The sequence below is a fragment of the Sciurus carolinensis genome, chromosome 14 (genome assembly GCF_902686445.1).
Source record: "Sciurus carolinensis chromosome 14, mSciCar1.2, whole genome shotgun sequence".
Classification (NCBI taxonomy): Eukaryota; Metazoa; Chordata; class Mammalia; order Rodentia; family Sciuridae; genus Sciurus; species Sciurus carolinensis.
Window position 1 is genome coordinate 55,661,320 of NC_062226.1, and position 17,271 is coordinate 55,678,590.

At 35.9% G+C, this 17,271-nt stretch overlaps 1 protein-coding gene across 4 annotated transcripts in view; it reads left to right on the plus strand.

The window, feature by feature from the left end:
• Window positions 1–17,271, plus strand: part of Frem1 (FRAS1 related extracellular matrix 1) — a 156,126-nt gene that overhangs the window by 83,853 nt on the left and 55,002 nt on the right. For all 4 annotated transcript variants that reach the window (XM_047525778.1, XM_047525781.1, XM_047525780.1 and 1 more), the window contains exons 17-21: window positions 4,508–4,702; window positions 5,778–5,963; window positions 7,316–7,512; window positions 10,473–10,695; window positions 15,612–15,756. In XM_047525778.1, coding sequence (XP_047381734.1) covers window positions 4,508–4,702; window positions 5,778–5,963; window positions 7,316–7,512; window positions 10,473–10,695; window positions 15,612–15,756 — 946 coding nt within the window. The remainder of the gene's footprint in view (window positions 1–4,507; window positions 4,703–5,777; window positions 5,964–7,315; window positions 7,513–10,472; window positions 10,696–15,611; window positions 15,757–17,271) is intronic.

The window sequence follows — 17,271 nt, forward strand, 5'->3', positions numbered from 1 at the left end:
TGAGACAGGGTCTTGCTGAGTTGCTTAGGGCCTCACTAAGTTACTGAGACTGCCTTTGAATTTGTAATCCTCCTGTCTCGACCTCCTGAGCTGTTGGGATTACAGGCATGCACCACCGCGCCCAGCTTGCTGCTATTCTTGATGCTGCCACATAGGATGAATTTGAAAAGTTTACTGATTACCAGCTAGCTCCTCAGAAGTAACTAGTCTGCTTTTCAAGTTCCTGAGGAGCAAAGATGATGTCTTATACTTTGTGTGACTTGCCCACAGTACCTGACAGTGTGAAACCCTTGTTTATAAGCACTGTGCTTTCATTTCTGGCGTCACATCATGTTGTTTCCTAGGTGACATTTATTCCTCATGTGAAGTGTTCAACTAAAGAAAATATTAATTCAGCATCTGATATCTGCAAGGTACAGCACCAAGCCCTGTGGGGCTAGGATGGAGTGTAAATCTAGATCTTACCTTGCAGGGATGTTGACTCAAACAGGCAGCCAAAACCCTTTGATGACAGAATGACAAATCTGCACATCATCACATCATCTCTCCTGCACTCTTCTGAGGTCTGGCATAGGAGCATTTCCTCAGTAATAATACCATGTATTTCCTCTTGCTGGAATTAATTGCACAGTATTAGAAAATTTCCTGTTTACTCATTGATGTGCCTCTTTTAACCGGAAATTTCATGGTGGATGTACAATGGAGTGTGTAAAGTCATCTGAGTGGTATAGGATGTAAGAGCTTTCAGAATTCAAGTCATTTTCTTAATTGAAGCAACATAGAGAAAATTTGAGCAGTGAGGTGGGGAAGTGATGGAGATTGCTAAGGATTAATTTGGAAATAGCAGAAAACACTGAAATAACATTTTTTCATGAGTATCTTGGAAAACAGTGACTTATTACAAAACCTTTTGTCTCACCTACAATTAATTAACATGGGACATTTTATTCATGCAGTCAAACAGCTTTTTTCTTTCTTTATTTTGGTACCGGGGATTGAACCTAGGGGCACTGAACCACTGAGCCATACCCCCAACCCTATTTTGTGTTTTATTTAGAGACAGGGTCTCACTGAGTTGGTTAGTGCTTTGCGGTTGCTTGAGGTTGGCTTTGACTTGTCATCCTCCTGTCTCAGTCTCCCCGGCCTCTGGGATTACAGGCGTGCAGCATCACACCCAACTGCTTTTTTCTTTAAATGATGTCTTCCTCTTCTCTGCATGTATACTTAGGAAAGGTTTCATTGGTTATTTCCTTGTTTGGAGAGCATAGTGCACTTGCCTGATATCTCTCAAGATCTCTTAAGAGTTCACAACTATATACTTCTTATATGTTTCCTCAGTAGATCTCAAATCACCTTGCAGGACAGTGATTCAAAGACTGTCGGTAGTTGTTTCTTATATAATTTCAACACTTTTGGCAGGCTCATAAAGCACAGGCAAATTAGGGATGACATGAGTTACATTTTCTTCCACTACCTTATTCTAAGTACTAGACAATGGTTATACAAACGTCTAAATCTCTTCTAATGTAATGGCCATACAAGCAACTGTTAGCTAATGAGACTTAGCTCATTAGGAGAAATACTAGAGTGAAAGGACAATTTGATATTATAGTATTCACTTATTTATTCAATAGTTAGTTATTTAGAACGTGTGTAGAATCAATGAAAGAATCCCGGTCTGGTAGTATCTGAAGTGAATTTTCTGGCCCCATTATTGCTTCTGTGTGTCAATTATAAAACCACTCAAGAATAATTTTATTAGCATTATTTATTTGCTTTTATAATTATAAAAATAATATTTGCTTATTGCAGAAAACTTGAAAAGAATGGAAAAATGTAATGAAGTTTCAAACAATCACTGTATTATACCTCTCAAAGGTAGTCACTGTTAACATTAAATTATTACAATATTTTTTTAGTCATTACTTTTTAGTTATAATCATAATATATGTGCACTTTTATTTATTACTTTTTTTATTTAGATTGTCACCTAAAATGTTTATCAAAATATCTAGTAAATGGATATTGTTATGTAAATGCTCTAGTAATTGAATACTATTTTACTATAAAGTACAAAATTAATTTCCTATTTTCCTAATGTTAAAAATGGAGTCATTCAAAAAATTTCTTTTACATAACACTAATAACACTATGATTAACATTTTAAGTGTGAATCTTGTCCTTAGACTATATTCCATTTCAAGGTAAAGGGTTCTCCCAACCATAGTGTAGCCTTTTTAGTGACTTCATGCTCAGCCCGCTTTTCCAGCTATTGCTATAGATATAGCCTATGTTTCTATCATAGAGAAATGGCAGTTACTGAATGTGCTATGTTTGCCTTTTGGGGGGGCAGGGTGGGAGTAAGCTCGCTTCCGTTCCTGGAGTGACTTTTCCATTTCTCTCCCTGCCTCCCTTGCCCCTTTCTATATAGGTCCTCTCTCCTACCTCCCAGTTCCCTGCCTTATCTGCCTAACAGACTCTTACTCATCCTTTAACACATAGTGCAAAACCTGCAAAGTCATCCAGAAAGACTTCTTTCTACTGGCATCATGCCCATAGAATGCCCTACCCAGGCCATTGTCAGCCAACACTCTCATTTTCTTTCAGCATCTTGCACATTATGGGACTGATACACAATTGTCACTAGGTATCTTTAGGGGGTTGGTTTCTGGACCTCCACAGAGAGAACATCCATGGATGCTCAAGTCCCTTATCAAATGGCCTATGACGTGCCTATAATCTGTACACATCCTACCATATACTTTAAATCATCTCTAGATTACTTAAAATACTAATTCTATATAAATGATTGTTATACCTGTGTTGTTTAAGGAATAATGACGAGAAAAAAAATCTGTATATTCAGTACAGATGCAATTTTTTTCCAAGTATTTTTGACCTGCAGTTGATTGAATTCATGGATTTGAAAGGTGTGTATAAAGGTCTACTACATATGAAATTGCCACTTCTCTAGTAAGAAATGATTTAATTGCAGCAATTTGATGTGACTCAAACTAATGCATAAATCTGTGATATCTTGACCACACCATTTGCTTCTCTATCTTTAGACTCTGTCCAATGCATAATGGGTCTTCTGTCATTTCACATTCTTTTCTAATACCTTTGACAGTTGTGAAATGTCTGCCTTTTTCTCTGGTGGAGTACCCAATACACAAATCATCCCACAGTAGTTCTTAAATATGTATTTATTGACTAAATAACTGATGAATCAATGTTGTTTTTAAGACAGTTAGCTTTTTTATCATTATAAAGAGGTGAGAGGCCTCTTATTGCTGACTTCTCCCAGAGTTGAAGACTGATCATTTCTTTTTTTGTTTTTGTGGTGCAGGGGATTGAACCCAGGGCCTTGTGCATATGAGGCAAACACTCTACCAACTGAGCTATATTCCCAGCCCAAGACTGATCATTTCTAACTCTCTGAATTAAACTTTGTTTTTTTGTTTTTTTTTTTTAATTTCCCAGTTTTTCATATTTTAATCATCTGGTTGCTCAATGATATCATCTGTAGGTTTTCTTGTCATTTTTTTTAAACAGGGGAAATAATCCTAAGCACAGGACTCTGCCAATTTGGGCAGTGTGAATGGTGAGAAGAGATAACATCCTCCTCTTTTCGTCTTTTGTGCCCTAGTCTCATTGATGCTCCCAGCATTAATTGCTTCTATCTTGGCTCTCTGAAGGTTAGACATGAGACCCAAGAGCACACATGCAGGGCTTTTGTGTCCCCTGGAAAGCAAGCACTTCTGCTCCATGCTGTTCATTAGTAACCCTGAAGGAGATTGTCCTCTTCTAGATAAGCTGGCCCATCCTGACATTTTCTTCTTCTCTCACTGCTCAAGCTGAGGCCAATTTGGATTGTAGAGAGTAAGATCTAACAAGTAGTAGGAAGAAAATGAAACTAAATCCCACTTTTTGTCAAGGCACTGTTGCTACTTTTTAAATACATCTTGACCAATATATAAAAAAGAAGAAAACACTGAAGGAAATGACCAAAATGTGGAGTGCTTTTGACTTTCACTTATCCAATGTCCTTTGCTTCTCATAACTGCTGTGTGGTTGATGGTTATCAATTCAAGGTGGTTGGTGCAAAAGGAAGGGCAATTACCAAGGGGACAAGGGTGTGTTCTGCCTCTCGCTGAGGTTGGTCCTACCCCTGAAGGACTATGAGGGAGGAATGAAACCATCACTAGTCACGCTTCGTGCCTCTCCCTTGTTCATTTGTGAACTGTCAGACCCTCGTTAGTCCTGGGTTGCCCCTCCATATGGTGATTGATGGCTGGCAGGAATTTCACCCGAGGCAACAGATGGACAAGCATTTTCACGTTATTTTCATGACAGTACTTCACTTCATGGTGATAAAATTGGGTCTTACATTTTATTCTCAGAAGTTCCTTTCCTTGCCATTCAATGCTGACAGAAGTGTGAGTAGTTTCTGTCATGGTATCTGTAGTTTTAAAAAGTCAGGTTCAACCGTAGTTGTGTTTTCCAGGTGGTGAGATTGGCTTGGTGCCTTGTTTCGACACCATTACTTTGGTGATTTCGGATGGAGAAGCTGGCCCTTTTGTGAATGGCTGTTGCTACAGCGGACCTAATCCATCTGTTCCTCTTCATGAGTCCTTTCCAGTGTATCATCTCAACATCACAGTGCATCCAGTAGACAATCAGCCACCTTCAGTTGCAATAGGTGACAATTTTTTTTTTTCAGTAAAAGCATATTATCTTGCCTAGAGTCATAGCCATGGTTCAGTGAAATAATATATTTTAGAATCATAATAGAAAACCATCATACACAATTACCCTCAAATAACCTAGCTCAACAGGAATCTGTGGAAACCCCAAATCTGTAAGAGATTACAAGTAAAAATAATTCTCTTTTTAAAAAATTTTGTTATTTCTGTATATAGAGAGAATGCGTGCCCGTGCGTGCATGTGAGCACATTGGGACAAGGACAACCCTGGAACACTCAGATATTCTGGTTTTATTTCATATGGGAAAATGTTGTTTGCCTGATGGAGAAAGAGAGTAATTTATTTTATCCATGGTAATTTCTATTAGAACAGAATGAGTATACCAGAGAGACCATTTATATACTTTTAACCTTATTTGCTTTTTAGAAAGTCATTTCTTCATAAGCATTATGTATATGTTCTGTCTCTCAGAAAAAAAATATAAGCATATGTATGAATGTTATTGCAATTTGCAAACTATCTCCCAAGCAATGTTCTGGAAAGGAAGCATTATCCCAGCAGAATAATTAAGCACCAAGGCATGAAAAAAAATGTTCGTTATGAGCAATTCATAATAGCTCTCAGGCAATTAACGCTCTGACAAACAGAGGTAACAACTGATCTTGAAGAGTACATAAACTACATTTAGTGGCTTATCATTAAAACAGTTTGGCAATTCGTATTTTCATTTGTCACTTCTGTAGAGACACAAGGGAAATCAGAGTTCCTTAAGAATGACTAAAAAGCTGTACTGGAATAGTTAGTATTTCTGCTGTCTTTCAATTATTGTTTGGCTTGCTTGTACAAGAAAAAATATATAATTCCATAAGTCAAATTAAATTCCACCCGTTTTCCCTGAATATTTTCACTGTAAAGAGAATTATGCCAAAGGAAGTGAACATCTCCCATGGAAGCATATTTGCATATGGAAGGCATCTCTGAATTGGAACTTCAATCACTCCCTTTTGTCTTCACTATTCTGATTAGAAGATTTCATGCTAATTCATAATAGTGTTGTCATTTGTATGCAGGTACCATGTTCTTTGTAGACGAGGGGTTCTCAGCAGCCCTTACCATTAACCATTTGTCTACCACTGACCCTGACACGCCTGCAGATGACTTGGAATTTGTTTTGGTTTCTCCTCCCCAATTTGGTTACCTTGAAAACACACTTCCTGCTGTGGGTTTTGAGAAAAGCAATATGGGTGTAAGTATAGGTAAGTCATGGTTTCATGACCAGCACTAACTGTCCTGTTTATGAATGTAATTAGCCAGATCATGCTTAGTAACTGGGTAAGGACTTCAAAAAGGTTCAAAGAACCATATACATTCAAGAAATTATAATTATCAATATGATTATAGCTGATACTTTTGAATCTATTATTTTTTATTTTAATTTTTATTCTGATTTTTCCTATGCATACAAGTTCACATCAAAATAAGTGGAGATTTTATTTATGAAGAAATGAGAATATACATTGAAAAGATAATGTTTTTAAAGGCCCTCATGGTAGCATAGAATTCTGTAATAGAATTAACCTGGTGGGAGCTTACAAGGTCCCATTCTCACGACCTTTCATCATTTTTAAGACATACTGGGGGAAAAATTGGAAAACATACTCTGAGTGTTATATAGAAAGAAAATCTAAAAAGTTTAAGCAGATGAAATTAAATTTTAAAAGATTTTTTTTTAGTTATCGGTGAACCTTTATTTTATTTATTTATTTATTTTTATGCAGTGCTGAAGATTGAACCCAGGGCCTCACACATGCCAGGCAAATGCTCTATCACTGAGCCACAACCCCAGCCCTGAGTTGACATTAATTTTGAAATCAAAACATGTCCCAGATACTAAAATAGTTCTTGTATTTCAGGCAAAAACAAAATAACCAAAACAAAGGCAGAGAGCAAAAACAAAAATTTCCAAAGATGACACTTTAGAAGTAAATGATTCTCTGAGCCCTTTTTGAGGCAAATCTACTTTAAATATGAGAGAGTCTGGATTTAAGATTAATTGCATCAAACATTGCCCAATTTTTCCTGTGACTTAATTTACACATGGGTCACTTTTTTAAATTTAAGGCTATATCTTAATACCCAAACATCATGTCAGTTAATTCCACTCAAACCAATCAGGTGCTTGAGATGTACATCAAGTAGTCAGGAGTATTGGCTCCTGTTTTGCCTCTGTGTGAAGGAGGAGGACTTTTTCTTACCCAAGTAAGACATGAACTGCTCATGCAGCAGCAGGGATCAGACAAAGGTCTCCCTGGCATTCATTCTGAGGATCTGAAAAGTGGTCCTGAAGTCCCTTTGCATTCTGGTTTGCATATATTGCTCTTCTGTTCTCTGTGTGTATTTGAATCCTTCCTTTGATCTGTGGTCATCTGCTTTCATGTTAACGGTTGGCAGGTGTTGCAGCTGTCCCTGATAGAGGATACTTAGGTGAACTGCCTTGATCTTTTATTGGTTTTGTTGAAAAACAGACTGTTAATTGCGTTAAAGATGAGGACAGTACCTTGTAAATAATGCCTTTCTTACTTACCTGTTCCATCTTGGTGTGCTCTAGCTTCCTTTCATTGGAAAAATATGAAGGCTTTGCACATCAACTATGTGCAGTCTAGGCACCTGAGGATGGAACCGACTACTGACCAGTTTGTGGTGTACGTCACAGATGGGAAGCGACGCTCCTTGGAGACTCCATTTTATGTTATAATCAACCCCACAAATGATGAAGTTCCTGATTTTGTAGTGCAGAATATTACTGTAAGAACCTTATCATAATATTCCATTTCTTACTCCTCATTTTTTGATTTTTATTTTCACCTAGTCCATTTACATTGGTTCTGATGCACTTAAAACACTAATTTGGTGAGGAGAAGGGAATGCAGTAACCTATTCATGTAATCACATGAAAACTATTAATCCAATAATAATGATAATGGCAATAATCATAATAGTTGCTAGCACTGGGCAATTGCATGGATATAATTACTAACATTGTATATATATATATAGGATGGGGTACTTATTAAGTTGTAGATCTAAGCCCTTTACATGCATTAATATTTAATCCTCACGTAGACTCTTAAGGGGATGGCATTATTATTGCCATTTTGTAACTGAACAAATGAAGCTTAATGAGGTTAACCAAGTAGCCTAAATAATTCTTGCACATAGTGTAATAATTCTTACACTAGTACTGTGTATGGTATTGTGATTTTTCTGTTTTCACTTATAAATGGGGATAAATTATATCTACTATTGTATCTGCAGTTATATAAAAACAAAATTGTGTGAATTTAAAATCTTTTATATTAGTGTATAACTCTTTTTAAGCAACTTTTATATATGTGCATATAAATACATATGATTATTTAATCCAGACATATGTATTAGCAAATCCCGATGAAATGGAATGAACACAGACTTTGGAATTAGAGGGACTTGGGTCTTGCTTTTAAAAGGTGTACAATCTTGGGCTTCTGTTTCCTCATCTGCAAAATGTATATTAAAGCTTCTTTGAGGGGTAGCCATGATGATTGAGATGGCCAGGCACAGAGTAGACTCTTAATGAATAGGTGTTGTCATTATTATTGTCATTGTTGTATTTGTTATCTTTGTTCTGTTATTGACCAAAGTCATTTTTGTTTTATTTTTTTCCACTAAAAGTAGTCAAATTCTAAATGTAAAAGTCTTGTTTGATTTTAATTTTCTACTGAATCTTAATGGTACATGAGAGTCACCTCAGCATGATATTTAAGAGCCAGCTCCTGCCTTTCCCCTTCTGTTGGCACATGGGTTTCTCTGGAGAGTTCTTTAGTAATTAAACAAGAGGAAAAAAATGAGTGATTCCTGTTACACTTGCCTCCATTGTGTTGTATCTGTCTAGGGTTGGGGCTTCAGAAATAATTAGGTTACTAGGAAGTTGTCCCTTGTCCTTTGGAAGTAATCATGCTTTTTACCTGTGTCTTCCTTAGAGAAGATGTTATAGGGTAACAAACATGGAGCCCTGGTGTCATTGGAAGAGGTGACTAAGCTTCAAGGAATATTTTTTTAGATAACCCTGTTTTCCTTTCTTGTGAGAAAATATATTTATTTAGTAGATACCTGGACTTCCATCAAGTGGTGCTGCAAAAACACTTTAAGTTTTAGTTTATTGTAATCCATCCCAAACCTGTCAACTTGTAAATGTCTGCCTTTTATGAATATTGATCTAAGCTTTGTATTGTCTTAGTCTCAATAAATAATTCAGTCTTCAACAAAGAATCCCACATTTTTTTCAGTAAAATTTCCTAGTTCCCTTCTGAATGAGCTTACAATTTTGTAAATGAGAAACATTGCCCTATAGTGAATCAGGGGGAAAGCATTCATAGTTAAGCTCTATGATGAATAATAATAATGTATTTTTAAGTTGCTTTATTATAGTTCTTTGAAAAATAGGTGAATTACCATCACAGATGATTTCATAAGTGTATTATTATGAATTAATCTATGATGCTATCTCAGTCCTTAATAAGTAAGGTCAGATAAATGAAAATTAGCATCATTTAGCCCAGGTATCATGTAAGATGAGTAACTCTTCTTTATGAGCAGTCTGTAAAAAGTGGTTGCAGAAGGGTTCTCTTCAAAGTCCATGAGAGTCTCAGCTGTATTTGTCCTTCAAGTTTTGATTGTGCTCTCAGCCATAAAGATGTCCTGGTGTCCTCCACCCTTTTGTGAGTCTTGTTTATTGGTATCTAGCAGTGCTGGGTGTTCTCTCCTCTCCCTCATATTACAGTTATTGGTGAAGAGGCCTTCATTCTCACCTGACTTAGATTCTTGAGAATATTCATATTCCCCACAGCATGCAGCATAGTGATATTGTAGGGTTCCCAAGAAGCATGTGTTGAATTTGTACTCTTTTACTACTGAAATCTTGCCATATTTCAAAATAGGAAGCAAAAATATTGCCTTGTTCTCCCTATTCTCACTATGAGAGCAGAAATAAAGGTCAGGACCTCTAAGTGCTATATTGGCTAAATGACTAGATCCTACACGAAATCATGAACATTCCACTCTCTTTATGATTTAAGGATTACAAACCCTGGAGAAGAGTGTGGGAAAGTGATCCAGGAAAATTTGAGGTGTGAGGATCAGGGAGAGATGAAGGATCCAGAATTAAAATGCACACAATCTGCCTCCAGAAGCATCCTTCTCAATTGTTGACTGAAATGAATAAAGAAGATTTTACTGCTATAATGAAATTTAAAACACCAAATACACCCAGTACACACAGATATTTTTGCTATTTCCAAAGCAGTTAGAAACATAAGAATTGTAGAAAAGATGAGGTCCAGGAGGTTAAAGTAACAGATTGGTATCTGAAGGTGAAGGTTCTAGACAACTGAAGTTTTCTGACTTCTAAAGAGTAAGCATCCTTTGGTTGCCTTTTCCCCCAATTTTCAAACTATGATCAATATATGCATTTTAAATCATTATGTTCTTTTTGTTCATGGAAATAAAAAGTACTTTAAAACATTCAAAAACTGAGGGAGATTAATAGATTTGATGTTTCATTTTATGTTCCTATTAAACCAGCCATTTCTTTTTAGACTCTCTAGATAAATATTATGGAGAATTTGTAATATAGTATCTTCAAATGACATTTTTAGCAGTTTGTCAAAAGAAACTAGTAGACAGGTTCTGTTTCACACACAGCTGACTTTTGGACTTGTTCCTGTTAGGTGTGTGAGGGTCAGATGATAGAGCTGGATTCTTCTGTCATCAATGCTGCCGACCTGGACATCCCTGAGGACCCCTTGCTGTTCAGTATCACTCAGAAACCACGTCATGGTCTCCTCATCAACAGGGTGCTTAGCAAAGACTCTCCTCAGAATAAGCAGCCAGCCAACCCTGACCAGAAGCAGGAACTTGTTCACAGCTTTTCCATGGAACTCTTCAAGACTGGTATATCATGTCCCAGTTCCATTTGTTCATTGCTATTGACTTAATAATTTAATTTGGACTTATATGTGGACTCTGAAAGTCTAACTCATAGAAGTGGAGAGTAGAATAATGGTTACCAGAGGCTGGGGGATGGGAGGAATGGGGAGATACTGGTCAAAAAGTACAAAATTTCATTTAGAAAGAAGGAATAAAAGTTCGAGACATCTATTACACATCATGGTGATTGTAGGTGCTAAAATATATTGTATACTTGAAAATTGCTTAAAGGGTAGATCTTAAGTGTACTTAGTGCAAATTAAACAAGTAATAAAGTAAAGCATATATTAATTATTTTGATTTAACCATCTTATAATAATGTGTGTATATGTGTATATAATATATATATCAAGTATAACACATATCAAAAATCATGTTGTATGCCACAAATACATACAATTTTTATTTGTCAATTTAAAAAAATTAAAAAGTAATTTAAGGGGCTGGGGTTGTAGTTCAGTGGTAGAGCCCTTGCCTGTGAGGCATTGGGTTTGATCCTTGGTGCCCATAAAAATAAATAAATAAAATATAGGTATTGTGTTCATCTACAACTAAAATATATATTTTACATGTATAATATATTATATATATCATATATATATATAAAGAAAGAACAAACCTTTTTCAAAAAGTAATTTAACTGAGCAAAGATAATAATAAATTATAGAAGTAGGGGGTGAAGAAACAGCATTCATTTTATTTTTTATCCCTCCAGGGTTACTTCTGGGCTCTGAATTATTGATGAGCATGAAGTCCTGGCTAGAAATAATAGCTTATTGGAAAGGCAATAATATGTTTTCTTTCACTTTTTAGAGTACTATTAAAAATGATATTTGCAATTTTTGGTATTTTAGAGTAAACTTTTATGTCATAATAAAAAAATTCCCTTTTAAAAATATTGAGATCATGAAACTAAATTTTAAGAGATTTGTCTGCCAAAACTTCCATAGTTGAAACAAATATAGAACCACATATAATAAGGACTCATTAGTCTCTGAGGAGATAATTTGCTCTTTAGGGAAATTACACATTGAAATAGCAGCCTGAATTATTTTTTAATTACTTTTTCTTTAAAAAAAAGAAAACTGATCTTATCCTATTTTCCACTTATAAAAATACTTTCAAAAATGTGACCAAATTGTGCGGTTTTAGAATTACTGCCTACTCTTGTTCTCCATCCTTCACCTGTTTTCTTTTCCCAGTCTGCAGGGTCCTTCTCCTCTTGGGTTAACCCAGGACCAGCCTTTAGAATGCAGCTTCCTGTCATCTTTCCCCCTGGGTGTCCACCCATTACTTCTTCATGCTTGCTGTATCTCAGTACTTTTCAACATTTTCCCAATTGTCTCTTAATTGCCTATTTTATGTATTAGTTAGAATGTAGATGTCTATCTCCAAATTTGTTTTGTAAATTGCACAATGTCATCTCACATTTGAATTTGAAAAGCCGATTCAAGTATTTCTGTTTTGATCAATTGCCAAGAAATAAAATTCTGGTTTTAAATGACACCATGACCAAATCAATAACTTATTAAAAAATGGGATCTACTGTGGCAAATATGTCTTCATTTCAAATTTAAGGCAAAGGAAAAGAGAATAATAATTCAAATTTTACTCTTGAGAGTTAGTTTTTAAAAATAACATTATTGCTTGTTATCAGGTTAAATAGTATTAGCCTCATTGTATGAAGTTTGAACTATATAGTCATTTTGAATAAAAATAAAAATTATTCACATAAATTAATATTTAGGTTAATATTTTAGTGACATTTTCAGAAATTTGATTTTTTTACCTCTATTTTAATCTTGGTTTATTTATGGCTATATTTTAAATTTCAGTGTATTCTCATAAATATTCCCTTACATAAACATAAAACTTATGAAACTGCTACCACATTGTACAATTTGTTTTTTCTTCATAAATTATAAATATTTTCTTCCATTTTAAATATTAATTGAAAACAGTTTTCTATAACAGCAGTGTTTTACCTTATGGATGTACTATGCTATAATTTCACACAGTTCCCACCTATTTTAAAATATCCAATAGTTTTCTATTTCTCAATATTAAAAGTTACATATCAGTAAATACATTTTGCATAAATATTGTTGGACATCTCTTAGTATTTCTGTAGCTTTGTAGTAAGTTTCTTTTTAAATTTATTTTTATTGTAAACAAATGGGATACATGTTGTTTCTGTTTGTACATGGAGTAGAGGCATACCATTTGTGTAATCATAAATTTACATAGGGTAATGCTGTTTAATTCATTCTGTTATTTTTTCCTCCCCCCAGCCCCCCCACCCCTCTTTTCCCTCTATACAGTCCCTCCTTCCTCCATTCTTGCAACCCTCCCACCTCCCATTATGTGTCATCATCCACTTATCAGCGAGATCATTTGTCCTTTGGTTTTTTGAGATTGGCTTATCTCACTTAGCATGATATTCTCCAATTTCATCCGTTTGCCTGCAAATGCCATAATTTTATTATTCTTTATAGCTGAGTAATATTCCATTGTATATATATATACCACAGTTTCTTTATCCATTCATCCATTGAAGGACATCTAGGTTGGTTCCACAATCTGGCTATTGTGAATTGAGCAGCTATGAACATTGATGTGGCTGTATCTCTGTAGTATGCTGATTTTAAGTCCTTTGGGTATAGGCCAAGGAGTGGGATAGCTGGGTCAAATGGTGGTTCCATTCCAAGCTTTCTAAGGAATCTCCACACTGCTTTCCAGAGTGGCTGCACTAATTTGCAACCCCACCAGCAATGTATAAGTGTACCTTTTTCCCCACATCCTTGCCAACACCTCTTGTTGCTTATATTCTTGATAATCGCCATTCTATTTGGGGTGAGATGGAATCTTAGGGTAGTTTTGATTTGCATTTCTCTTATTACTAGAGATGTTGAACATTTTTTCATTTATCTGTTGATTGCTTGTAGATCTTCTGTGAAGTGTCTGTTCATTTTCTTAGCCCATTTGTTGATTGGGTTATTTGTATTCTTGGTGTAGAGTTTTTTGAGTTCTTTATATATTCTGGAAATCAGTGCTCTATCTGAAGTATGAGTGGCAAAGATTTTCTCCCACTCTGTAGATTCTCTTTTCACATTGCTGATAGTTTCCTTTTCTGAGAAAAAGCTTTTTAGTTTGAATCTATCCCAGTTATTGATTCTTGCTTTTATTTCTTGTGCTATGGGAGTCCTGTTAAGGAAGTCTGATCCTAAGCTGACATGTTGAAGATTTGGACCTACTTTTTCTTCTATAAGATGCAGGGTCTCTGGTCTGATTCCAAGGTCCATGGTCCATTTTGAGTTGAGTATTGTGCAGGGTGAGAGATAGGGGTTTAATTTCATTCTGTTGCATATGGATTTCCAGTTTTCCCAGCACCATTTGTTTGAGAGGCTATCTTTTCTCCATTGCATATTTTTGGCACCTTTGTCTAGTATGAGAAAATTGTATTGATTTGAGTTTGTGTCCATGTCCTCTATTCTGTACCATTGATCCACCTTTCTATTTTGGTACCAATACCATGCCGTTTTTGTTACTATTGCTTTGTAGTATAGTTGAAGTTCTGGTATTGCAATACCCCCTGTTTCATTCTTCCTGCTAAGGATTGTGTAGTAAGTTTTGAAAATAGGAAATATAAGACCTTAAACTTTGTTCTTTTTCAGAACTTGGCAATTCTATTTTGTTGTTGTTTTTAGTTTTACATGACTGTAGAATGTATTTTGACATATATGCATATATGGAGTACAACTTCCCATTCTTCTGGTTGTATATGACGTGGAGTTACATTGGTCATGTATTCATCTATGAACATAGGAAAGTGATGTCTGATTCATTCTACTATCTTTCCTACACCCATCCTCCTCCCTTTTCTTCATTCTCCTTTGTCTAATCCAAAATGCTTTTATTCTTCCTTACCTGCTGCCCCTTATTGTGAGTTAGCATCTACCTATTGGAGAGACGTTTGGCCTTTGTTTTTTGGGGATTCACTTATTTTACTTAGCATGATAGCCTCCAGTTTCATCCATTTACTGACAAATGTCATAATTTCGTTTCTCTTTATGGCTTAGTAATATTCCATTGTGTATATATACTACATTTTCTTTATCCATTCATCTGTTGAAGGGTACCTAGGCTGGTTCCATAGTTTAGCTATTGTGAATTGAGCTGCTATAACCATTGATCTGGCTGCATCCCTGTAGTATGCCGATTTTAAGCCCTTTGGGTATATACTGATGAGTGGGATAACTGGATCAAATGGTGGTTCCATTCCAAGTTTTCTGAGGAATCTTCATATTGCTTTCCAGAGTAGTTAGGCGAATTTGTAAGACTTGGCTATTCTGGGTTTCTTGTATTTCCATGTGAATATTAGGCAGGTTTTAAAAATATAGTTAAATATGTTTTTTTTTTTATATTTAAGTTTTTATCGTGATGATTGGCTCAAGGTAGGGCTATATCTCTCTGATTTTCCCCAAGTGATTAATTTTCTGTTTCACTTAATATTCTGACACCTTTGTTCTTGTATGATTTACTTAATAATACATCTTTTTCTCTCTGATTTAAAATAAGGCCCCTGCCACATTCTAAATTATTTAAAATAATTAATTTTTAATGGGATATGAAGGTACTTTTTTACTTTACAAAACAAGTTTCATGTCACCCTAGTGCACTGATTACTATGCCTTTTTTCCCTGTGCAGGGGAATCTAGCCCAGGGCCTTGTGCTTGCTAGCCAACTGCTCAGTGAGCTGCACCCCCGGTCCCATGTATGCTTGTTAATACCAACTGGATTTAAAACAGATTATCTGTGATGTATATTGGGATAGTTCAATCCTAAGTAAGATTCACTTCCTTTTTTGTCCTTTTTTCCAGGAATGAGGTTGACCTATGTACATGATGGCTCCGAGAGCTTTGACGATGACTTTACAATCCAGTTGTCGGATGGGAAACACAAGATATTTAAAACCATTTCGGTAGAGATCACCCCGGTTAACGATGAGAGACCAATGCTAAGCAAGTAAGCCACCTGAAGAGAGTTCCTTCCTGTTTTCTATGAAGCTGTGTGAAGTCTGTGATCCTGGGTGTAGAGGAAGTGTGTCCCCGCTAAGGAAGCCAGTCTTCCACAGTTCAGCCTGTCTCAACCTGCCCCACCCACACAGGCCCCTGGAACACGTAGTGCAAATGCCAGTGAATGAAACCTCCTCTAAACAACTAGTCCTGTAATTATTTGATTTTCTTCTAAAAATCCTAAGGAGGTATGAAAAAATAAGAATGACTGAGCATACAGTATAGACTACACATGCTAATAAGTATTTAAACCTAGGCACACGTGCACCAAAGTTCAATTAATATGTAGATTAAAGAGTAGTAATGTTAACTGCAGACAGTCCTCACAATGGACTTGCTCCAACTTCTAAGAGTGACAGAGGGAAATAATCAATCCCACTCCTTCCATCATCTTGGTACTTGATGGTCTACCATATTTCTACCAAATTCCACATGAATCAACCCCCCTTTTAGTTACAGAAGACCATATCCTTGTTACTAAGCTTCCTGAGATAGTAACACACCTCTTTATCACACCTCTTTGAACCTTGCCTCAAAATCCCTTTATTTTCTTTTTAAAATACTTTTTTGTTTTTAGGTGACATAATAATTGTACATTTTTATGGTGCACAGTGTGATGTTTTAGTACAGGTATGCAAGGCATAATGATTGGGTCAGGGTAATTGGCATATCACCTCAGATGTTTATCATTTTTGAAAATTCCTCCTTTCTCTTTCCTTCTCTCTTGTAGAGAGAAAGTGATGTTTCTGCTTTATCCTCCATGTGTCCTTGAGTAAATTACCTCTTGCCTCCTCCTAGAACATCCTCCATAATTCACCCCCTCCTACATCTTCAATTTCTCCCTTTTCATTCCTTCTGTCAATAAGACACAGAGATATGGTTAATAGTTAAGAGAATAAATGCTGGAGTCAGATGGATTCAGTTCAACCATGTACCTTGGTGTGGTGGTGTGACCTTGAGCACACTACTTCACTTCTACCTGCTAACCTCTCTGTGATTGGGGAAAAGGTTTGTAATCCTTTTCATAGGCTGTTGCAAGGATTAAGTGAACAAAAACATACAAAAGTGCTAGAACATTATGCACAATCTTTTATTTTTTATTTTTACAGATGCATTTTGATTCATTGTACACAAATGGGGTACAACTTTTCATTTCTATGGTGCACAATCTTAAGTGTTCATAATCATCACTGTTGTAGGCACTATCTTTCATTCTGGGAACACAGACAACCCAGGCCCACACTCATTTCACTGCCAGACTTTTTGCAAGAGTAGCTTGTTCTGGTTTCTTCCATTTATGCCCACTGTCTCCAAACTTTACCACGGTATTAAAACTGCTCCCTTAAAAGTTACCCTTGCTCTCCCACCAAAACTGGTGACTCTTCTCACCTCACCAAACCCTGTTAGAGCATTTGACACCATTTGTTTGGTGGTCCTTTTAGGTGCTATGTCCATGTTTGGTTCC